This window comes from Sander lucioperca, chromosome 1, assembly GCF_008315115.2.
Source record: "Sander lucioperca isolate FBNREF2018 chromosome 1, SLUC_FBN_1.2, whole genome shotgun sequence".
NCBI lineage: Eukaryota > Metazoa > Chordata > Actinopteri > Perciformes > Percidae > Sander > Sander lucioperca.
The window spans coordinates 27,196,138-27,220,282 of NC_050173.1; the positions used below are offsets into that span (position 1 = coordinate 27,196,138).

Genomic DNA, 24,145 nt, shown 5'->3' on the forward strand with positions numbered 1-24,145 from the left:
AGCAGCCCCAGCACACTGAGATCTCCTCTATATGAAATATTGAAGTAGTAGTAGATTGCGAGCCTAAAGCAGGGAGAGCGGACTGAAGTAGAAACCCCCCGAACTTGCACTCATTTCTTTTCCCTTTTGCACTGGCATCTTACACTGCACCCTTCTCCTGTGATGACAGTGGCTGGAGCACACACTCACACATCTGTCCCCAAACACTCACACTCAACACACTCTCTGATCATTTCAACCAATTAAATCACAAAATGGGCCTGATTCCACTTCAGATCTGCAACCAGCCATTAGTAAAAATTGAGTAAGGAGGGGAGTGTGAGGATAAGAGGAAAGTAGTGAGGAAAAGAGGGGGTAATGAGGGATATTGTGGTCTTTTAGTGCTTCTAGAGAAGTCTCTATTGTGTATTGGAAAAAGGATGCATGCCTTCTGTACTCCACAAAAGCCTACATTTACAGTACATCTTGTCAAATGATGAAATCCAACAAGCAAAATAGGTATGACGAGGATAAAGAGAGAGGTACTAGGAAGGTTGACCCCAATAAAGAGCATGCTAAGTGGTTTGTGTCCGTTATCTGTTATGTAATCTAAATTCAAATTTGTGAAAAATTATGGAAAGTGACTCACAACTGGCCAAGAAAGAAACCGTGCAACATATACTGTAGGGTAAAGCTCATGTGTGTACCTTTTCGGTCGCCTGCTACTTTTTTCCTATGTGACTATTCAGTTGACTCAAATCCATGCCTCCAACCATATTTTTCATTTGCATTAAAATATGCATGGTGCCCATAATTAAATTTTTCTGTATTTTTTTATTTCAGGAGCAGCTTAGAAGATGCGAAACTTACTGATTATCATATAGAATGTTTAATAAGAAAGTGCACCGACAGGTGCGAATGGGAAGTGTGAAGTTGACAGCTGTCAAAAATTAGAGGCATTCAGGCGTTGCGGTGCTGCAGTGTCTTAAGGTGGAAACCACGTAACTGTGACTTCCTCAGTCTGAATCCAACTAGGGATCTTTGTCACATGTCACCCTCTTTTCTCTCTCCCTTTGTTTTTGTTTTTTCTCTCTTGTGTCAAATACCTAATAACAAGACTGAGAAGCTACAGCCATGCTAGCAGCTCTAGAAGGCCGCAGTGCTTTGAGCTAAACTTTAACATCAGCATGCTAACATGCTTACAATGACCATGATAACATGTGAATGCGAAGCAGGTATAATGTTTACCATGTTCACCATTTTAGTTTAGCATGTTAGCATGCTAGCATTTACTAATTAGCCTAATAAAAAATACAGCTGAGGCTGATGGGAAAGTAATTTGTTTTGCAGTCATAAACCGGTCTCCTAAACCAGTATTGGACAACTAAAATGATAGCGCTACGTCACTAAAAAGTTTACCATTCATCCTTAAGTGGACGTGACTGTGTACACCAAATTTCATGGAAATCCATCTAATAGTTGTTAAGACATCTAACTCAATACCACAAATGTCCACCTAATGCTTGTGCTAGAAGACAAGTCAGGGGGTCACCAACATCATCCCCACTGTCCCCATCTGTTTCTTGCATTATATTTACTTTTTCCGTATTTACTTTGCCATTTTTCACTTCCTCCCTCTCATCTCCTTTTTCTTTTTGGCTTTTAAATCTTTACACTTTTGTCTCCCACAGGTTACCGTATTCGTTTGGGCTCCAGCACAGACAAAAAAGACACTGGCCGTCTCCACGTGGACTTTGCCCAGGCCAGAGACGACCTCTATGAGTGGGAGTGTCGCCAGCGCATGTTGGCCAGAGAGGAGAGGCACCGGCGCAAGGTAGAGGAGGATCGCCTCCGGCCTCCCTCCCCTCCTCCCATCGTCCACTACTCAGAGCACGAGTGCAGCCAGCTGGGAGACAAGATCAAAGGTTGGCAAAACATAAAACATATACAATAAAATATGTGCATGATATGATAGCACAAATATAAAAAATGGAGCATGGTAAAGAAGTAAAACCTTGACACGTGTGGAAGAAAATTATATTATCTAATCAACCTAAGTGCATTTCCAAATAAAGCACAAATTGTCACGTTGTTATTAAGCAAACACAAGTAAAAATGGATCCAGTCATGGCAATATTGTTGTTCATGCAAACCACAAACTGACAAGGTAGAGAATACGGTAAGAGTAGATCTGTATGTGTGTGTGCTTGACCATTTGCATGCTTGCAGGGGGTAACCAACGCAAGCCAACGTATTACAGGAGGGGTTCTAAACTGCAGCTGGTAAAACTGACAAAGCAGTTCTCTCATATTTGAACAAATTCAGGAAATCTGTTTCAAAAGACATTACACAAAGGCTGTTCAACACAGTATATCAGTTTACTCTTCCCTTAGCACATGCTCCTCTCTCTTAGCTTGTCCTTCCTTTTCTCCTCTTCGCACTCTCTGTTCTTTTCTGCTTATCCTCTCCATTTCCTCTTCTCCGCTCTTGTTTCCCCCTCTTCTCTGCTTTCAGTCGAGTTTCTGGCTGAATAAACTTGTTTCACTAATGAGCAGTAACACTTCCAGGTCTGAGTCCCAGTTGTCCGATAACAAAATGGCTGTGACTTTCTGCCTCTCTACCATCTGCGCGTGTCTTTTCCAGCTCTCCCTCCCCTGGCCCTGGTGTAAATAACTTTAACACTGTGTTTTTTTAGCCAAGGGTTTGTTTCTGAACACTTTGGGCTGCTGTTGTGAAAGCACACATCCCGGCTCTTTGCTGCAGATTTAGGTGTACTCTTTCCTGAATCTTCCACCCAGAGGAAAAAAAATGGGTTTACCCCTTTTCAGTGCCAGTTATATTCCTGTACTTCAAACCCAATTCGTCCTTTTGATGACGTGAAGCTCACAGCAACAACTTTTTACCCAAACCACCTCTTTTTACTTCCCTCAGGTGTTGAGGTCTGAAGGGTTCTTTGTTACCAAGCATATGACGGTCTGTCATGTGTACAGTACAGTTCTCTTTTTTCCTTTCATCCAATAGCACAGATGTTTTTTGTTATCCTGTCCTTCTTCTTTACAGTTTAGTCACAGTTTGGTCACAATTTACAGCCTTGTCTCACATGGATTATAAATATAATGTTCACCTATGTGATTATAAGTACAGTGTTCGGCTTGCCAGCTGTTGCTTTTACCAACTTAAGTGCCCTAGGACTGTACAGGAATCATCTATTTTTGCTTCCCTGTATAGAGCCTGACTCTTCCTTTCTCTGTGTTCTCACCTCTTGGCCAGACGACGGAAAGTTTCCTGAAGCAGTGCGTGTTCTCTTGACCTGGTTGGAACGAGGTGAAGTCAACCGCAGGAACGCCAACAACTTCTACTCCATGATCCAGTCCTCAAACGGCCACATCCGCCGGCTGACGAGCGAGAAGAGTCAGCATGAGAAGGAGGTGGAAGAGGCCAAAGACAAGTTCAAGACTGCTCTGGCTGGCATAGTTGGTCAATGTGAGTCTTTTGTTCTTATTACACATATACACACTTGGATGTATAAAACAGTTATACCACATGTACTGTAAGTGTACAACAGTGTATCGTTTTTGGTACAAAGGTCAAAGTGAGAGAGAGAGTATCTCATTTAAAGTTTACTACTAGAATACATTTATCATACTCCTTGTTGTGCAGTAGAAGTACAGGAGGAGGATGAGAATGAGTCCAAACAATGCTTGGCCAAGTTTCTGGTTCACTGTAAGTTTCCTTAGCATAGGACTAAACACAGAACATAAACATGCTGTAAGACTTTTTCTGCCTGAAGTACTTAATGCTGCAAATAAGTAAGTATAATATTGTTCACAGCCCCTCATTAACTCTCACACGATGCACAGTATTGTAAATCCATAAGGAACACACATTGTGGATATAAAGGTTATTTAGTTTAATAGCCTCATAGAAGCCATCTTGTTTCATGTTAGTTTGTTTTTGGGAGGATAGCTTTAAGGTAAGTTTTTTTTCTTTCCTAACAGTGTTGTTATATCACTCTAAACCACTCGACATTCAGCGTCCTGCTCGTTTGTATTCCTTCTGAGACACAAATATCTAACATTGAAGGAAAAAAATTATTCTTTTTTTTCAGATAAATAGTAAGTAGCCCTGTACACGGTAAATACATGCTTATCTCATTTCAGTTGATGAAAGGCCAAAGGCAGAGCTTACTGCTCCTACCCACCTTTGACAGCTTTGGCTGTGCAGCTGCTTGTTTACAGCACTGCCTGCGGCACTTTGTCTCTGCGTATCCCACCACATGCATGTTAAATACAACGTAAACATTCTTCAACACACTGTAAAGTTCACAGTTTTTGTTTCATTTATTGTTCATTAGATACATAATACATGTAGAAGACAAATAAGTTGTATGTGCTTGTGCTTGTAAAACCACACAGAGAGAGGTTGTCCTTGACCATGTATTAGCCATCCTCTATCATTTCAGCCCATACAAACACATTCCTATTCATGACCTTGCCTTCCTCCTGGTCCATTGCTGGTCATATTAATGATATCATAGAGACTGGCCTCCTGTGGGGAGGTTTTACAAGTTTCACTTGGGAACAACTCTTTGTTTTAGTACTCATCCACATAGGTCTGTCTCTGATGGAGTATGTCACCTTACAGGTCAGTTCACCCAAGACAAAAAAAACAACAACTTATTTTCCTTTAAACCCTATGGTGTCTAGTCATGCAGAAAGTTTTCGTTTCATGTGCCCCAGTTTTGAGATATTGGCTTCTCAATCTTCTGCTGCTGCACTAATACAATGGTGCAGCGAATTTCATTTGTGGTGCTCAAAGCAATACAAACATATTAGAAAGACTCAAAAGCTTGCCTTTTCAGAAACCATGTCCCTTTTTCTAAAGATAATCCACAGATCTCACTGTAAAGAGTTTCTATTTGAATTACTTTGTTGCATATAAGCTCACAGGTCTGAAAGTCTGTCTGTACCCTTTCCTCTCTTCTCTGCCTTCACCATCGATCTGCTCCATCAAATTACAGGGTTCTGGGAAGATGCTATTGATCCCTGTACTGTTCTCTCCCTCACCACTCTGCAAGCACACGCACACTCAGCTGGTGGTCATATTGACTCCTCTTCCCCCCATGTGTACATTAGGACCTCTGGTATACACAGACCACCCATACACTCCTTCATGACCACCCATATGACAAGGGGAATGAAAATATATATATATATATATATATATATATATATATGTCAGTGTATTGAATATATTAGTACACTGCGGCTAAGATAAAATCTGACACAGACTATACAGACCCAGAGCAGCTGTCATCATACACATCGTATGTAGGAACAGTGGAAACGTCAGAGTTAAAGGTCTGGTCCTAATAAGACTCCTTGACCCAAAGAAGCTCGCTCAGCTCAGTCAAGTGTTATGTTTTTATTTGCAGTTGCAGCTGTACTGAAGAGTTAACTACCGAGGTTTGAAGCTTACTGCTGTTCCTTTTTAAATAAGAGAGAAATCAGCATCGGGAAAGTTAATCAGGAACACAATGCTACTTTAACACGGTGTCCTTGGACAAGAGTCTTATCAGCCCTCTGCTGTAGTGGAGCTGCACAGTGGTAAACACTGGCACACTTAAAGTAGTTTTTTTTGCAGCTGCCAGTTGCTTAGCAAAGTTTCCCTTGTTAAATAAATGTCAAACAAGACAAAGCCAGAGCCATGCTAACAGCTCCATGAGCCTGCACTAAGGCACAGCAGGTCTTTGCCAACATGCTGTCGCAGATATAACATTTGCCATGTTTACTCTCTTAACTAAGCATGTTAGCATGCTAATATTTGCTTCAGTTTTTCACAGATATTTGGTCACACAACATAGTATTTGACAAATGGTTATAGATGAAACGTCAGGAGATGACCAAAATTACTGCTCATCCTGAGAGGGATATTCATGTACCGAATTTCAAGGCAATCCATCAATAGTTATTCAGACATTTTTACTCAAAACCGAGGCTTTAGAGGAAAAGTCAGTGTAGTGCCAGACCACTGGCTAATAAATATGAAGTCAGTATTAGCAGAGCTACAGTGTTTAAGGGTTTAAAGCTATATGACGACGCATATCATATATAATTTAAGTATGTTGGGAAAATGTATGATTTATTTAAGTTGTTTAAGTTTTGCGCTTGGGAAACTATCTGACCAACCATCCACGAGATGATGCACTAGCATCAGCTGGTAAGTAGATCACACGCTTGCACACACATATATAAACACAAACAACACACACACACACACACACACACACACACACACACATACACACACATAGTTCTTTACATCCCTAGTTGATTACACTTTCTCACTCCTCTGCTCCTTCCCACCTGCCCTCTGTCTTTCTTTCTCTCTCTGTCTCTGGATGGTCTCTGGTCCTTCCCTGCATCCTGCAACAGTTGAACAGATTGTGTCTGTATTCCAAGCTGCTTCCAAACAAAAGGCATGGGACCATTTCTCCAAAGCTCAGCGCAAGAACCTGGACATGTGGCGGAAACAAGCAGAGGTTAGTACACTTTGATTTCATTGATTTGATTTCACCTGATTTATGGGAAATTAGACTTCATCCCATTTTGTTCAACGCCTGTCTCCCTTTTTACTCATAAATTCTTTATTTTGAATTGATAGATAGATGCTTATATTAGGGATATCTAATTATACTTAAATATAAACAAGAGAAGACAAAATAGGTGATATCAGAAGTCAAAAGAGCAGACATCTTGTTACAGTAAGTACTTTGAATGAAGCCAGGATACAGAACAGGTACCTGCTCACTCCAGCCAGTGTGAGATACGGACACCCAGGTCCAAACCTCTGACCCTCAACACTGCCCTCCCCCCGTGAATTGGATACAAGCTGCTGGGTGAGTTTTCCATCTCTAAGGGTGTCCAGGACACAGGTAAATCTGTACAAGCCTTCTCCCCCTGCACCAACAAATTTGAAGATTTTTTGAGTGGATAATTAAGTAGGGACATCTTGATACATAGAAGCGTTATTCATTTTCAAATCTAACAGCATTTTTGTCATCTACTACCTGCTCACCTTTTTTTTCTTTCTCTGCTAAATGGAGCATTACATTAATTAGCATGATGACGGGTTGTATGTAATGGAGAGTCTGTGTGGTGCAGTCCTGGGTCTAATGGACAATATATGATCATATCTGATTGGTAAGTTTCTCTGAAGCTCAGAATAAAAAATAAAAAAACTGATTTAAGGTGAAGCAGAAGCAGCAATCATCTTGTACAAAAACTTCTCTTTAAAGGTAGGTGTTGCAAGGCAAAGTTGTTGTTTTAATTTTTTAGATGTGCTGCAGAATCATATAAATAGTCAAATGAATAATCTAAATTTGTACCCGTAAAAGCAACTGTTTGTTAGAACTTGTGCTTATAATAGCTTTTGTGAAGGTCTCTTAGCACACACTTGATGAGTAAGTAGGAAGCTGGATGATGCATGTTTATAAGCAAATTGTGCATATAATATAAAAGCAGATTGTGTGACGTTAGTAAAGACCACTTTGTATGGTTGTACCTTCCTGCGCTCAGACCTTCTACTTCATGGAGAATCACTATCTTATATATATATATATATATATATATATATATATATATATATATACACTGAAGCATGACGTATTCAAATATATTATGTGAATACCAGAGTGTTTTCAGGCCTCCAAGGACCTGTCCAGTCTTCCTTTTTCCTTTCTTTAAAGAGTTGCTGTATACACACTGCATACACCAGGGAGTACAGCGTGGCCATAGATGCAAGTGAAAGAGACCACTGTGGGTGGACACTCATACTGCAGAATATGTCCTCATTCAAAAAACATTGTGCAAGCGAGCAAGCATGCGTGTGTCAGAGTGAAAGGCGAACAGACAGATGAAGTAATTTGGACACAAGGCTCTTGGTTTAGCATTGGCCCAAATTGAGTCTGTATCTCTCTGCAGCTATCTGTTAGGGTTTAAGTAAGTTTATACACAGGAGTGAATTAGCCCAGAATCAGACCATTGAATAGTCTTTGTGTGATAGGTGAGGTCATACTTAACTGGTAGAAATAAAACCCTAAAATGTAGATTAGCCTAGTAGAAAGTATGTTTGCCACCCAGCTATTATAATCACATTTAGTGTTAAGCTGGTAAACATACAGTAGTGCATCATTTAGCAGCTGAAGAGCCAGATATCTTTCTCAGAGAGCTAAAAGAGAGTGAATATGCATTTATCAGGAGGCCAGAAACACGACTTACGACACATAAATTCCAGTGTTATTCTGTATCTGCTGTAAAAAAGCAACTGCTAACAACTTCGCCATACCAACTTTTTAAGGTATTGATATGTTAGTGTTGTATTTACAGCTAGTTTACATTGACAAAAATCAGGCATTGCAGGTTTAAAACCGTATTAAACACGAACCACTAGGAAGTCTCAAACATTTATAATATAGCCCTGATACACCACAGGCTTATAAAGTTGTTGTGGCTAACCTGTCAGTAAACAGATGCCTACTTACACGTCCAAGAGTCGCAGAAGAACATAAGCATCCTGTCTGAGTCATGAATCTGGCCACTTGATGAAGAAGGAAATCCAATATTAACTCACCTTTTAGCTTTGGTTTGGTTATCACTGACTACTAAGAAACATATTTGGGACTCTTGGCTTTCTAGATGCTTGTTGTTTACTTCAGCTCTCTGTCATTAATCGCTGGGCCGGTGGAGCACACTCAGCTTGTCTTCGCTGGAAACTGCTGCCTTTGGTTTTATATGTGGGAGTAATAAGAGCTGTGAGACCCAACCATACATTGTGCGTGGAGGTCAAAGAACCAAAATAATGGGCTAAATGTATCGAAAAGCTGCATAGAGCTGCAGAGGTGGTTGCTACTGTAATTATCAGTGACTGTCAGCACAACTGGGCATTATTTTACAGTACATGGAGTGATTTGATTCAAAATCAGAAATATGGCTTAATACAGGTTTATTTTCACATTGATCATACAGGCTGCTGCCTTAGAGGCTGCAGTGTGTAGGACTGGCAGCCACTGGACAGTGTAAAGAGCATAGGTAAGTAAGTGCAGTTTCTCAGGGGTAGTTTATCATCAAATAGGCAGCCAGTTTCACTCTCAGTCATATTGTATATTCAGTATGATTCTTTGGCCTGGAGGTGAAATATGGAGGAACAGGCAGTGGCGTGGAGTAGCTGCAGCTCCCAGGCAGAATCAAACAACAGCTGCCTCCCTCTATCAGTGTTTTTATGTGTGCATGCTTGTGTGTATGCAGTGGATGTGTGTGTGCATAGTGTGCTCCATACACACCAGATGTTTGTCTGTTTGTGTGTGTAGAGTTACCTGTTTGACCTCTGCCATGGGCTCAGGCTGATAACATCAACTGACAGATGGTTGTAAGTGTATTTACTCTTGGGCAGCTTCTTGGCCTTTAGGAGTATTTTTCAGCCTGTTGTTGGGAAACTTTCATTGATAGAGCACTCATGTCTCTATCCACTGGTGTGTGTTTGTACATACACTACCGGTCAAAAGTTTGGGGTCACTTATAAATTTCCATTCCACTCCATTCCAGACAGAATACCAGCTAAGATCAGTTGCATTGTTTTTTTAATCAGGGCAGCAGTTTTCAGATTACATTATGTGCTTACATAATTGCAAAAGGGTTCTCGACTGAAGTGGCTGAAGAAACGCTTGAAATTCCATGCTTTTTGGTCTAAATGTCATACCCAAATTAAAAGTGGTACAGCTCCCATATACTTTGACACTCTGGGGTGTGCCTGATATCATTAGAAAGGTAACACTCTCAAGTTTTTGTTACAAGTGTCAGGGTTAGTTTTTTATTTCCGTCCAAGTCATACGTCTGTAAAATGATTAGAATACACTGCTGTAAACACATCTGACAGGAAGCCAAAGACTCAAAAATGGATTTTATATGATTTGTTTTCTACAGATATGTCTGTGCGTTTTTTTTATTTCCATTTGAAAGTGCAAAGAAAAAAGCCCAAAAACTACAAAATAGAACACTTCTCAAATACACAAACACACCCACATCAATCACCTTTCCAATGGTATCAGGCACACCCCAGAGTGTTAAAGTATATGGGAGCTGTACCTTTTAATTTGGGTATGACGTTTAGACCAAAAAGCATGGATTTCAAGCGTTTCTTCAGCTACTTCTGTCTACAACAGTCGAGAACCCTTTTGCAATTATGTAAACACATAATGTAATCTGAAAACTGCTGCCCTGATTAAAAAAACAATGCAACTGATCTCAGCTGGTATTCTGTCTGGAATGGAGTAGAATGGAAATTTGGATAAGTGGAAAGTGACTTTTTTAAGTTGTTAATAGAGAAAACTTTTAAACTTGTGTTCTTTGACATGTTACTAACTTGATGACCAGATATCCTTTTTTATAAAAAATAAATCATGCAGAGTGGTAGGCTTTATCAAGGCTGTGAGGTTACTAAATGTGAGTAAAGTTATATTTTGTATGGAACTTCATTCCATACATTTTAAAGTTGCAGGAGAGGGGAGCATCTTGTTATGATGATACTGATCAATTCACTGCCTATAGACATGTTCTGAGTCGACTGGATCTTACTGTTGAGCTGTGATAAAGGTCGACACTATAGATTTTTTTGTATTTATAGTATCTTGTAATCATTGAAATAATAATGTTATCAACCCAAATAATGATGTATTCCTAACTGGCTCATCTTGTTATATTAGGTAACATTTGTTGTATACAGTAGCCAATAAAGCGCTCATTCAATGTGTTTCAGAACCAGGCGATAATTCAGTATTATTGCTTATCATCTCTTCATTAAATAGTATAGTGACAACATTTTCTTTTAGATATATCGCATATAGATAATGGAAAGTTTAATGCTAGGCATCAGCCTGTCAGACCATGAGGTCTTAAATACTTGAGAACAGTAGTATAGGTCACATCAGACTTCTTGTTTTTAACGGAGACACTGTGTACTTCTGTAGCTTAAACATCTGCCCACAACAGGGATTGAAAGCTGAATGGTATTTAAAAAGCCACCGATTCCCACCAACCGTATGTTCATGGTCTGGTCTAAGCATGGACTGTCTACTGTGTGTAATGCATCACAAGGATTTTGTTGTTTGTTTTGCTTTTCGCCTGACACAGACCCGGAGGGTGTTGTCTAATTTACAGCCAATCCAATTCAGTGGTTTGACCTTAATCTTTAAACCATTTAGAAACCTTACTGGTCTCCAGATGGATATAGTCATTAGTGATTCTGTCTGAGGGTGAAAAGAAATGGAAAGATTGGTATTTTTGTTCACCGTTACTACTGTGGGTTTGCAGATGTGGGTTTAAAACCCCAACAGTACACATTATAAACAGTATATGCACATTGCCGTCCTAAATAGTGCTTTGACATTTCTGACACAAGCTCTGGTTGCCAGTGTCACAAACCTATTATGTATTTTAGCTGCATAAATGTGAATGTTTTTTGAAAGTCACAAGAACAGCGAAGTGCAAAGCTGTGGAGTTTGGCTGTATTCGTGCTGCCATCTGCCCTATCGATGTGCCAGAGGAGTCTAGCCCCAGTTCTGAGACCATCCTTTTCATCCTTATTTATCTACACTCCTTTGTTCTGTATTGATCTGTTATAAGTATTCCTTACAGCTATTGCTTAATATTAATGAAATCAATTAAGGTGCATCACTGATGATCCTACTCCTACTAGCACCTGCTAAAACGTGCATCACCCATGAGTCTTTGTAGTTCTAACCCGCCCCTCACGGTTGTGTTTTGCAGGAGATTAGAAACATGCACAACGAGCAGCTGATGGGCATCAGACGAGAGGAGGAGATGGAGATGTCGGACGATGACATGGAGGATTCCCCTGACAGCAAGGACTCTGAGGACTCAGGTATGCATATACATCCACGTGTTCACAGTTCAGCACTTCTGTCAACATGACAGACCATACACTGATCAAGATCTTCAGAAGATAAACATAGAGAGCGTTAAATAACTGAGGAGGACAGCTGTGTTTGACTGAAATGTCCGTAATCATCCCCCAAGCATCTGATATCGCCACATGAATAAAAAAATGCATTCAAAGTACCTCAAGATGCTGACACCACACACACTTAACTGACTTAATGTTGAACATGACTACTAAATGACATTTACCCCAGTCCACCTTGAATGCACACGACTCCATACAAGTGTAAATGAATCTGTCCTCATCTGCCAGCTGCCATCTAATCTCAGATCGGGGTACCACTGAAGTGCCATAATTCTCTAGTTTTCCCTCAAATGAGTCTCTTTGTGTTTGCTGAAGCAACACAAACTAACAGTGCTCCTAATCTCTCAACCCCCATTACAATAACCCCATAACTCTAGAGTAGTCGCCAGGGTAACATCCTGTAACCGTCACCACCACATGTAAGGTTGTCTCTCATCTTGTGTTTCGTGCCTCTCTGCATGTTGTAATGCTCTCTTCACGTACTCTTTCTTCTTGCCTTTTAATCATTCTGATCTCTGCCATTTGCTAATATGACAGCTACTCTAATCAGTATGCAAATGTATGTAAATGCAGTCGTCAGCTCAGCCCCTTCTCTTTTGCAACCTTGCTATTTAGCTATCAGTAATTAGGATTGATGTCAAAGACCTGTCATTTTGCTCGATGCCACAGGATTTGCTGAGGTGACAGGTGTTTATGTGACACTTCTTGGTATTTGTGTTAACAGGCTGACTGTTACACCCCTTTTTTACATGTCAACCAGGGCTGCTGAAAACACCTGTGTTATGCACACTCTTAAAACGTGAATCGATGCTCTGCGTCTGACTCATGTACAGCGCGCGCGCGCGTGTGTGTGTGTGTGTGTGTGTGTGTGTGTGTGTGTGTGTGGAGACATGCACACTCACGGATATCTGCAGGTCGATAGCGCCGCCTGTTATGTAACAGAAGTGGAATTGCTCCGAATCTGGCCAAGCGGTTGACATCCCTTCACACCAAGTTGATGAGGCTCTCAGATCAATACTCTTCTCACCTCAAACCCTTATTTTGCTGGGAGAAAAGTACACATAAACACAGCATAGACACATGCACTCACACTCACCCAGCAAGAGTTCATTAACACTGCCAATGGTCCTCCATGATAGACTGCAGGCAGCACTCATGAACACCCACACAAAACCTAACCAGACATGCATTCATGCACCCTCTCTCACACACACACACACACACACACACACAGAATGGGGCTTATCTCCCCAGTCCAGTCAGTGTATACAGTCATTGAGCTTCCCCTCAAGGCCCACAGGAGGAGAGCACAGCTGATAATACTGGGCATCTCTGGAGCTGAGCAGGTCCCCTATAATAATAAAACAATCCTTCCACTTTCTCCTGTCTCAATAGCTCAATAGGTTAGGTCAAATGTCCTGTAAAGAGCCATTGGACAAAACACTCTGGGATTATCACAGCTTTCAGTTGTCGATACACTAGATGTTTGATTTTCAGACACTGAGTGAATATCAAAAATAACTAGAACTGCAAGCAGTTATGACGGGGTCCAAGCCTCCCCGGCGCCAGTCCCCCCTGGCGCAAGTCGCCCCTGGCCCCGGAGTCCGCAAAAGGAGAACCCAAAGCACGATGGCGGCGAGGCAAAAGTCAGGAAATTTGACTAAGTGCGAGCTCCGAAGTCTGTACTGAAATGCAATGGCAAATTTCCCATTCATTGAGTAAAAGGCCAAAACGCTTCTAACTCAATTATAGCGCCCCCTAAAGGGCAATCATCAGATCAGCAGAGTGGCATGTCGAACAATAATTTCAAGTTTTGTGATGATAGCATTTACTGCGGCAGAGATATTGCCATTGCAATTTTTTTAATTTAAATCCATTGACTTATTTGCCAAAATTCATCTACGTTCATTATTGCGCCCCCTACCGGTCGATTTACACCAAATTTGGTACAGAGGCTCGGAGTGGGATGTTGAACAACATTATCAGGTTTTGCTCTGATACCTATTAATTTGGCCGAGATATGCTAAAGTCCGTGTGGCTAGCTACGAAAATTAGTTTGCTTGTAAATTGCGAATAGTTTAACGTAGCAATTTTGTGGGGAGCCCCAGAGGGTCATGGCAAACAAGAATCTAAAGTTTCAGGTTGATAGCATTAATTTTGGCCGAGATATGGCAAAGTTTGTGTTTTCGTAGCTAGCTACATAAATTTGGTTGTGTGTAATTTAAATGGGCGTAGCCTATATCACGAGATTCAGCTGAATTCAGGGAACGCGTGGATATGTGTATTTTTGTGCAATGTACGGTTTGGGAATTATAGGGCCAAACGCGTATCTCTGCTATAGCGCCACCTAGTGGTGCAATTATTTTTGTCCGAGGTCCGTGCAGGGATCTGGACCAGTCCTGAAAACGGCACCCCCCCTCCATGTACGGTTTAGGCTGTAGCATCTGTTTTACGCGGAGAAAAAATAATAATAATCCTTAGGAAAACAATAGGGTTCCACAGCCCTGTTGTGCGAACGGCGTAGCTTTGCTACCGCCGGTTCTTCCAGACCCAGGCCACTGTCCATAGAGTTGTGAGGTGGAGAGAGCAGCTGGTTTCAGAAGTGTCTTTCCCATTCCCCTTTTCTTTAAACCATAGCCTCAATTTTGCAATAGAGAAACACGAGACTCTCCCTGATATTTCCCCCCAGTTTGGCTACCGTTGCTATGTAGAAGAAGCCAGTCAGTGTATCACAGCCAGTGCTTCATTTGTAAAGTGGGAGGTCCCGGAGCGCAGAGGGGGGGGTGGATCCGGCGACTCAAAACGGGGGTTGGAGGTAACGGAACAAAAAAAAATTACACTGCCTACGTAGCTTCTCTGACTCAAAAAACCTCCTGTGTACATCAGGGCAATGTTTATTTTAATTTCAGAACATGCACTGCATGGGTACGAAATGTAATGTCTCCACATTCTTGATCGGCGGAAACGATTTTTGCTTGTTTGGGATCCGACTGGCCAGCGTATTTGAACAAGTTAAGCAAACTTTGTTGTCTTTTTGACATTTTTTCCCCTGTGAAACGAGGCCAACAGCAATCTCAACCAGCACAAGTGCATGTGTTACTTGAAGTGCCTCCCCTCCCTCCGTCCCTTTCCCCCCTTCTGTCTTACCCTGAAAATTCACCTCAAAACGCATCGAAAATGCAAACACAACATTTTTGTGGAATTTCAATGGGGAATAAAGACTAACAAGACAGATAACAACATGTAACACTACACAAACAGTAAATTATTTTTTTTATTTAGGCGATTAATTTGTCATAGTGAAAAAGGTTCCGGACCCAACGTCGGAGGTGCCGGAACATGTTTTGGCTCAAATTAAGCCCTGATCACAGCAGTAGTGAATTCAGAACACTTCATTGTTGACTTTGTGAAACAAAACAAAGTTTTCATATCAAACCAGACTGACATAGTCCTGATGAAGCTGATTAGATACATTTTTAAAGCAGCCATATTATGCTCATTTTCAGGTTCATACTTGTATTTTAAGGTTGTACCAGAATAGGTTTACATGGTTTAATTTTCAAAAAACACCATATTTTTGTTGTATTGCAGTGCTCTCTCTCACTGCTGCAGATCCTCTTTTCAGCTGGTCTCTGTTTTAGCTACAGAGTGAGACCTCTTTTCTTCTCTTCTTCTTCTGTACTATCTTTGATTGCACTGCACATGCCCAGTAGCTCAGATGTAGATCATGTCAGCTAGCTAGCTCCATAGACAGTAAAAGAAAGGCTGTTTCTACAACTTCGGTCAGTTACAAGGCAGGATTAGCTGGGAGACTTCTAAATGAGGGCGCACATGTAAGTAGTTCTTTTGTAGATTATGGTGAACTTGTGTGTGTTGTAGCAGTGCTTTGCTACTGAGAACGAGGTAGCATGCTAGCGTTAGCATGCTAACGCTACGAGCTAATGGTTGCGGTTAGCCTGCTTGTTTCGGCTTGTGACGTCACAAGCCGTGCCGATTTTGAACAGCTCACCCAGAGACTGAAGGCAGGACACATTCAGAAACCGTATCTCACTCTAAACAGCATGGGTGGATTTTTTTCAAAGTTTGTATGTGTGTGGAAGCACCAGAGACACAACATAACACCCCAAATCCCAGAAAAAGTGATTTTTTCATAATATGGGCACTTTAAGTGTTAAAATGAATTATACTTGAGGATATTTTTATATGCATTTGCTGTTATAGAGAAATATTTAGAAGTTTTCAAGGAAGCTTTAATGCTTCCTGATCTTTTTCTGAAATACTCTTGTCCTCCAGGAATGGGCAGCGATATATTTAGCAGCAGACTTATATCAAAATGACATTTTCCATTTTGTGTTTCAATATGCCTGAAATTTGCATAACGTAAAATTGAGCTCTACTCTCCTTCACGATAATACATAGAATTTTAAGATGCTCACCAGCCTGTGATCCTACTCAACATTTCTGTGCCTGCTCTCACTCAGATGAACAATGGGCGATCCGATCAAAATTGCAAATGTCACTGTGTAACGGATATACAAGCTTCAATATTTTAATCAAAAGCCACACTGTGAAACTGAGACCCCAGCAACTGTGACAGTGTTATACATAATGAACGCCATATTCCATACTGTTCTCTATACTTTATGTATAAATCTGTAGGTGTTTCCCAAGCAGAAGCCTTGAAGGAAGAGAACGACTCTCTGCGCTGCCAGCTGGACGCCTACAGGAACGAGGTGGAGCTGCTCAAACAGGAACAAGGCAAGAACCAACCAATCAGCAGTGAGGAGGACACCACGCACTCTCAGCAGCTCAGCTTCCTGCAGCAGGCTCTGCAAGGCATGCAGAAGGTATATATACACATACACACACCTTTTCATGTCCAACAATACGTCTAATCTCCTATTCATCATTGTTCCGCACCTGCTTCTTTTTAAAGTCGCTCCGGTTAACCGTTTGAACTTTCCTTTCCATTTTATTCATGACCCTGTACTTTAAAAATGATTGCTGCGCGGGAACAAGTAGGAAAGTACAGCTGTCAGGAGCAGCTGTTAGTCGATTCTGAAGAACTGCTAAAAAATAATCTTTTCGGGTTTACTCTGGTTGAAAAGGAAAGCTTATTCGCAGTTGGAATGGGTTTTACTTGGGATTGGAGGGTTGTGTGCTATAATTCAAATGGCGCACAGATACTTCTTTGGACAAACCCAAGGCTATTAAAACAATTTCAGACCATTTATTCAGAGAAAGATTATGAAAAGTATTTGATTTTTCTTTCTTTGAAAATGTGCCTTGAATGTTGTACAGTGTACATTCCCAAATTAAACCCATCTCAGTGGTTGGTATAACTGTTTTGACATCAATACATGTTTCTATATAAGACAACGCATACACTGTTTCAGACTTTGTCAGGGATAGAAGGATTGAAGTTCTTATTTCCATTATTCTCCGGTGTTTATACAGTTTATACAGTCATCAACGTGATAATATACTATATACTGTGTGTGTATATATATATATACATACATACATAAGGCATGCACCTGTATTATATTTTAAAATAATTAAGTGACTGCACACATAGTGTGCCTTTAATCTACTTTATCTTTAGCTGTGGTTCAAAGTGTTTCTTGACCTGAGAAACAATCTCACCTCAAGGTCCATGTACTAGCTGTTTTTTAACTACTACATCTTACAGGATGACTACCTTTCCACTTTCAAAAGACCAACCCTTCTAATGTCAGAAACCCTTAAATGTAACTTTTTAAATACTTATAATAATAACAATAATCATAATACTTAATTTACTACCTAATTGACTCATTGTAGAATTTGTCAAGTGTCTTCTCTTAGCTAGCTGTCACAAGTAATGGAAATTATGTTTGATTCATGTTAAGAAGAGAATCCATTAAGGCCCTGCTGTTCATTTCTGCTTACAGAGAGTAATTACCTTTCCAGCTTACATCTCTCATGGTGTGTTTATGAAAAGATAAGGTCAATGGATTAAATTAATTGGAAGGCACTGAAATTGGAAACCTCTCCTTACCAGGTTCCATGTGTTGTATCATGCAGACACACAAATTGCAATGAAAATGGTCAGCATGTACTGGCAACCTGTTTCCTCGTTTGTGAATTATAGTGCATGTAACACAAAAGCACTTAATGTGTAGCTTTGCAGATAAACATTCCTGGCTGTAAAGACCTCCTGCATCTCACGGACTCTCGTTTTGTTGAAATGAACACAGCAGGAGATGAATCTTGTTATTTGTGTTTAGCAGATGATTTCACTATCAAAGCTTTCTCAAACACCAGGACCTGTGTCACCCAAAGCAAGGATAAAAACCCAACGACAGTTAATTCTCTCATGAGGTTTTTCCTACATATGTAATATGGTATTTTTGAGTGTTTTACAAGCAAAGGATTTGGCAAATTGCTCCTTTTGGACGCATACAACAGAATAAAAGTAAGACAAAATATAATATGATGATCGTTTTCTCTTTAGAAAATGTTTGTTAAAGTTACAATTTACGTCAGTGTCTAATTGCTTTTTTGTATTAAGCTGAAGTTGTAATTACCAAAGTTGGGATTACATGCTCAAAATAATAAAATAAATGGCTGATTGTTCCACTGCTTCAAGAGCCGTTTGCGTAAAAGGTTAGTATTGTCACAGTTAGTTCACAATAGCATTAGTAGCTTACTGTTCCCCCTTTTTTTGGCAGCAACTGTTAAAAATGAGGGAAGAATTAAAGCAGCGGGAGGCAGAGCTGGAGAAGAGTTTGGAGGACAAACAGCAGCTGAAGATCCAAGTCCAGAACCTGAAGGAAGGACTCCAGAACCTGCAGAACACAGACGTAATGCAGGTTAGTTGGACAGAAAGCACATTTTTGTAAGCTGAGTTTCATGGGAATGAAGAAAGAGGAAGAATCTATCATGTTTCCTAGTTGTATTCTATATGAAAGTTCATTTCTGGGTTACTCTCTTTTTGCTTAAACATAACACACACTATCTAATTTGCACTTTAATAACAAAGAAATTGGTTCAAAATGAGTTTCAACGCATGAAAGATATTGAAGAAATAAATCCTCAATAAACAAAAGGACAGAATGTGATAGTTGTAATGTGGCGTTTTGGGTCAAGAGAATGACTCAATAATTTGAACTAGTTTAAAATGTCTTTCAAAGCTCATCACATATCCCAAAATAGCTTTTTTGGGTGCATCTTTACACATTGGGAAAGGACCTACTGTAGTGAGACAGATGATTAAACTTCAATCAGTGTTCTGATGTTCCCATTTTCCTCCCAGGGAGCTTAATTCATTCTTTTTTAACACATCGTATAATCGACTCTTTTATTTTTGATTTCCCTCCAACATTGTTAATAATGCAGCTTTCAAGTTTTAAGTGGCTCAATCAAATTATTTCCCTTCATTATGCTTTTTTTACGGTATAATAATGCATCTCATAGAAAACAAATTCAACCAATAATCATTTGGAGGGCTGTTTACGGTCCCTTGTGTGCAGTAAATCTTTTTGTCCAGTTTTTAGTGTCCTTCAAAGTTTTTTTTTTTCTACATTTGTGTAAAAAACATTCATAGGCCGCTCATATTGACAAAAACGTTCACATCAGTGTCACATAAAGCTTATAAATTGCTGTTGGCTATACGAAATCTTTACTGCTGAAACAAGTTTTTGAGTTGATTAATCTATTAGTCCGTTGGCAGAAAACTATTTTGATAGTTAATCATGTCAGTTATTTTTCAAGCAAAAATAACAAACATTTGCAAGTTCAAGCGTCTCAGATGTGACGTTTTGGTGCTTTCTTTGTTATATATGATCGTAAATTAAAGGTCCCATGACATGGTGCTCTTTGGATGCTTTTATATAGACATCAGTGGTCCCCTAATACTGTATTTGAAGTCTTTTTCCCAAAATTCAGCCTTGGTGCAGAATTACAGCCACTAGAGCCAGTCCCACAATGAGCTTTCCTTAGTATGTGCCATTTCTGTGTCTATAGCTATTGAGGAGAAGAGAGGGGGGGCAAGGTGGAGGGTGGGGGTGTGGCCTTGACCAACTGCCACTTTGCTCATTTGAAAGCCATGATGTCTCTCTCTTTCTCATGGGTGGGCCAAATTCTCTGGGCTGGCAAAGCAGAGAAAGGGGAGGTAACCTTGCTCCTTATGACCTCATAAGGAGAAGATTCCAGATCGGCCCATCTGAGCTTTCATTTTCTCAAAGGCAGAGCAGGATACCCAGGGCTCGGTTTACACCTATCACCATTTCTAGCCACTGGGGGACCATAGGCAGGCTGGGGGAACACATATTAATGTTAAAAAACCTCATAAAGTGAAATTTTCATGCCATGGGACCTTTAAGGTTTTGAAGTGTTGGTCAGAAACAAGCAACTTTATAATATCACCTTGAACTCTAAGAAATGGCATTTTTCCCAATTTGTGTTTTAATTTTTAATCGACAGAACAATTGTGAAGATGATCGGCAGATTAGTCAATAATGAAAATAATTGTTAGTTGCAGCCCTGTACATCGTTATCTTCTTCGTAATTAATTTGTTAATTTCACACTAAACTCTCCACTTTGTACTCAACAAAGTTGACAGTAATCAAAACATTATCGCAGGTAGTGATGTTCCTCCTAGTTCATAATTCAGGTGCGGTGAAATGGGAAAGAAAGACTAATGAACGAAGGTTAGAGACTTGAAACAACATATATTTCAGTCAGTGTCCTCATAAATGTAAAGGGATGTAGTCAGTCATAGGAAATCTGCTTCAGGTGCAAATATTTAAAAAAAGAGTCTTCCTCTGTCTCTTCCAACATTAGGGCCCTACCATTTTCTATCCATTTCACCATGGGAACACTTAAATTAAAGGGTAGGAATTTCAAGCCCATATGAACATTGAGTTTTTTCTTGCTGTAATCAGCCCTGCTGTTCATAATAGCCAGTAAGAGCTCCCTTTTTAATGTGCTTCCACTGTACAGTAAGTGCAAAAATACATTCTAAAGTTGATATGGGGCTTTAACAGTCTGAATTAGATCAATAAACTGAGTAGCTTCCAAAGTTACTGTCTTTTGAGTATGAAATTCCCTTTTGGTGTCACTGTCCTTCCCCTGCAGCTCAGCACACAAACCCTGTCTGTGAAAACACAAAGAGAGAATTCTGTATAAAAAAGACTACGTTTGGAAGATATTATCCATGTGACTTGTTTAACTCGGACTGCTGAAGCCTCAAATTACCTTGAGATAAACTTTGAAATGTTTTTTTGTGCATCACATGCTGCTGCTATGTTAGGAAGGGATTTTGTAATGACCAGAAGGAATTAGTACAGAAAGCAAGACCTGTGTCAATGTTTTACATAGGATGGACTTGAAAAAATGCAAATCTGTCCTTTATTAAGGAGTGACTTACACCTGCTCAGATAGATAGATAGATAGATAGATAGATAGATAGATAGATAGATAGATAGATTCTTTATTCCTTTTCCAAGGAAATTTAGCCGTACAGTCCACACAGAGCCTCACATAAATACATAGGTACATGAAAACATTATACACCCCCACATAACTACATGAACGGCATTAGATACATCCACATTTATACTAACATACCTAAACTAACACTTGGTGCTACAAAAGTGCAAATACTACAACACATGTCAAATACACACAGAAAATAATGTAAGGTCTCACATTATCTTGAAATGTCTAAATAACCTTCTTACTTTCTTCCTCATTTCCTAACTAGAAACATATTGAGCATGGTTGACCACAGTCAAATTGTTTCTTTATTTGTCTGCAGTTGAAATTGTATGTGACATAGACTACCAGCAACACAATCATCTACTCTCATTCCTGAACATCTTGTCTTTTGGGCTACATCAGCACTGTCCCAAGCGGCAGTAACTAAGATACCACATTGATATCAACATGTACACAGTAATATTGTGATCACCACATAGAGAGATATTACCTGCAGAAGACATTGTGCAGTTGTAAACCACTGGTGCCATCTCAGAGCTGTTATACAAGGCCACATCATCAGTTAGAGCCCCTCCTGCTACATTATTTCCGACATCCCCTTCATTCATTGATTTAATGTGTTGCCTACATTGAGGCATGTTTTTCCTGACAAAACTCCATCTAAAATTGATAAGAGGCGAGCTGTTTTACTACAAGAGTACACTGCTAAAGTGCAGTGCACCATGATCTACAGTATTATTAAACAATTTTATCTTTCAAGAGTCATTTTTCTCTCTTAGACATGTCATGTTTACTAATGTTTCAGGTGTTGTCCCATATTCCCAGTATTCAAGCGCTAATGTTTGTTAATGTTCCTGCTGGCTCAGTATAATGAGAGGAAGGGCTGTCATTAAAATGGGCCTCAGGTTCAATCGCCTATTAAATTGGATAATAATGAAAACAAGAGGCTCTCAATCCACGTGGGGAGCTGCTCCATGTGTTGTCAGTTTGCTTTGAGATGGACGAGCCAACTGCAGGTTTCATATAACAGAGGTGAATTAGTAACTTGCTAAAACATCTCTTTCGTCACATCATCTGGAGTGACAAAGTTGTCAATAGCGCTTTAATGGTGATGAGTTTGATTAGAAATGTGTCGCCACAGCTGTGTGCCCTGGAAAATATGTTAATTAAATTCCTGCATGTGGGCAAACATGAATCATGGGAGGCAGTCTCATTAAAGGGAGAAAGAGAAATCAATTTTTGGGTGTAGGTTTCTCTGAAGATTAGCAGTTGTTGTGGGGTTATTTGTCATGTTGAAGAGATCTCTTCGGGCCATCAGTTTTTCTTCACTACAATCGAAGTTCCTGCTGTCACAAACCTGTCACCACGCATTACTGGATTGACACTAGTGCAGGTTGTTGAGGCCATTGACCTTATTGCTATTATGATCACAACAAACATGTTTTATCATATTTTAAGCGATTATCAAGCGATTTAGTATTGCATTTCTATAAAGTTGGGGGAATTACAAGAGGCACGTTAAAAAAAAAATTGTCAAACTCTAAGCAGCAGAGGCTGAGTCTCAGTATGAGTCAAGCTCCAAAAAATGCTCAAGCCTACTCTTCCCATATTGCAACGCAACAGTGTTATTTCATCAGACCCTTCCTGGCTGGTAAATGTCCTTAATGTTCTTCTCACCCCCAGTTTTCTATTCAGGCTTGCTGTCGATGTTTAGAGATCAAAAGATATTCTCTCAGACTTTCTAAAGCTCCCTTCAGAGCCACAGCTGAGGTTATACAGCTGGTGCACTGACAAGTGAACTGATGTTCATGTGGAAAATAGTGAAAAATGCTCATCATAGTTTCTCAGAGCCCATGGTATCATCTTCAAATTGCTTGTTTTGTCCAACAGTACAAAACCCAAAGTTGTTATGTTATAAAACCGAGAAAAGCAGCAAATACTTCACATTTTACATTTAAGAAGTTGGCATTTTTGATTGATAAATCACTTAACCTCTTAACAAACGGCTGCATTTTCAAGCTTTTTGGTCTAAACGTCATACCCAAATTAAAAGTGGTACAGCTCCCATATACTTTGACACTCAGGGATGTGCCTGGTATCATTGGAAAGGAAACAGTCTCTTTGTTACAAGTGTTAAGGTGATTCTAGGCCTTACTGACACAGAGTTACAGAGGCTAGAATGGAGGGTTTTTATTTCCGTCCAAGTCATACATCTGTAAAATTATTAAAATACACTGCTGTAAACACATATAGTGAGTTACAGACAACACAATGTCATAGCCACACACCAAAACACTCAAAAATGGATTTTATATGAATTCTTTTCTACATATATGTCTGTGCGTTTTTCTGATTTCCATTTGAAAAGTGCAAAGAAAAAAGCCAATAAAGTACAAAATAAAACACTTCTCAAATACACAAACTCACCCACATCAATCATACACATACTTGAAATAACTATATACATAAATATATAGAAATAAGTAAGTAATAAGTTGCACAGGGTGTGAAATGCTTATAGGAGGCCCTGTTTTTGCTTTGACACAGCTCCAGCCATTACAGGGTTAAAATTTCAGGGGCAAATGTGGTCTCTATCGACTTGTCGGCTCATTGGCTAAAAATGTAGACGGGTCTTATAGCATT

The 24,145-nt window shown here is 39.9% G+C and overlaps 1 protein-coding gene across 8 annotated transcripts in view; it reads left to right on the forward strand.

Moving 5' to 3' along the window:
- Window positions 1-24,145, forward strand: part of LOC116052427 (ecto-NOX disulfide-thiol exchanger 2) — a 178,233-nt gene that overhangs the window by 146,416 nt on the left and 7,672 nt on the right. For all 8 annotated transcript variants that reach the window (XM_036001426.1, XM_036001408.1, XM_031303137.2 and 5 more), the window contains 6 exons: window positions 1,671-1,904; window positions 3,250-3,462; window positions 6,414-6,520; window positions 11,802-11,916; window positions 16,678-16,865; window positions 18,732-18,872. In XM_036001426.1, coding sequence (XP_035857319.1) covers window positions 1,671-1,904; window positions 3,250-3,462; window positions 6,414-6,520; window positions 11,802-11,916; window positions 16,678-16,865; window positions 18,732-18,872 — 998 coding nt within the window. The remainder of the gene's footprint in view (window positions 1-1,670; window positions 1,905-3,249; window positions 3,463-6,413; window positions 6,521-11,801; window positions 11,917-16,677; window positions 16,866-18,731; window positions 18,873-24,145) is intronic.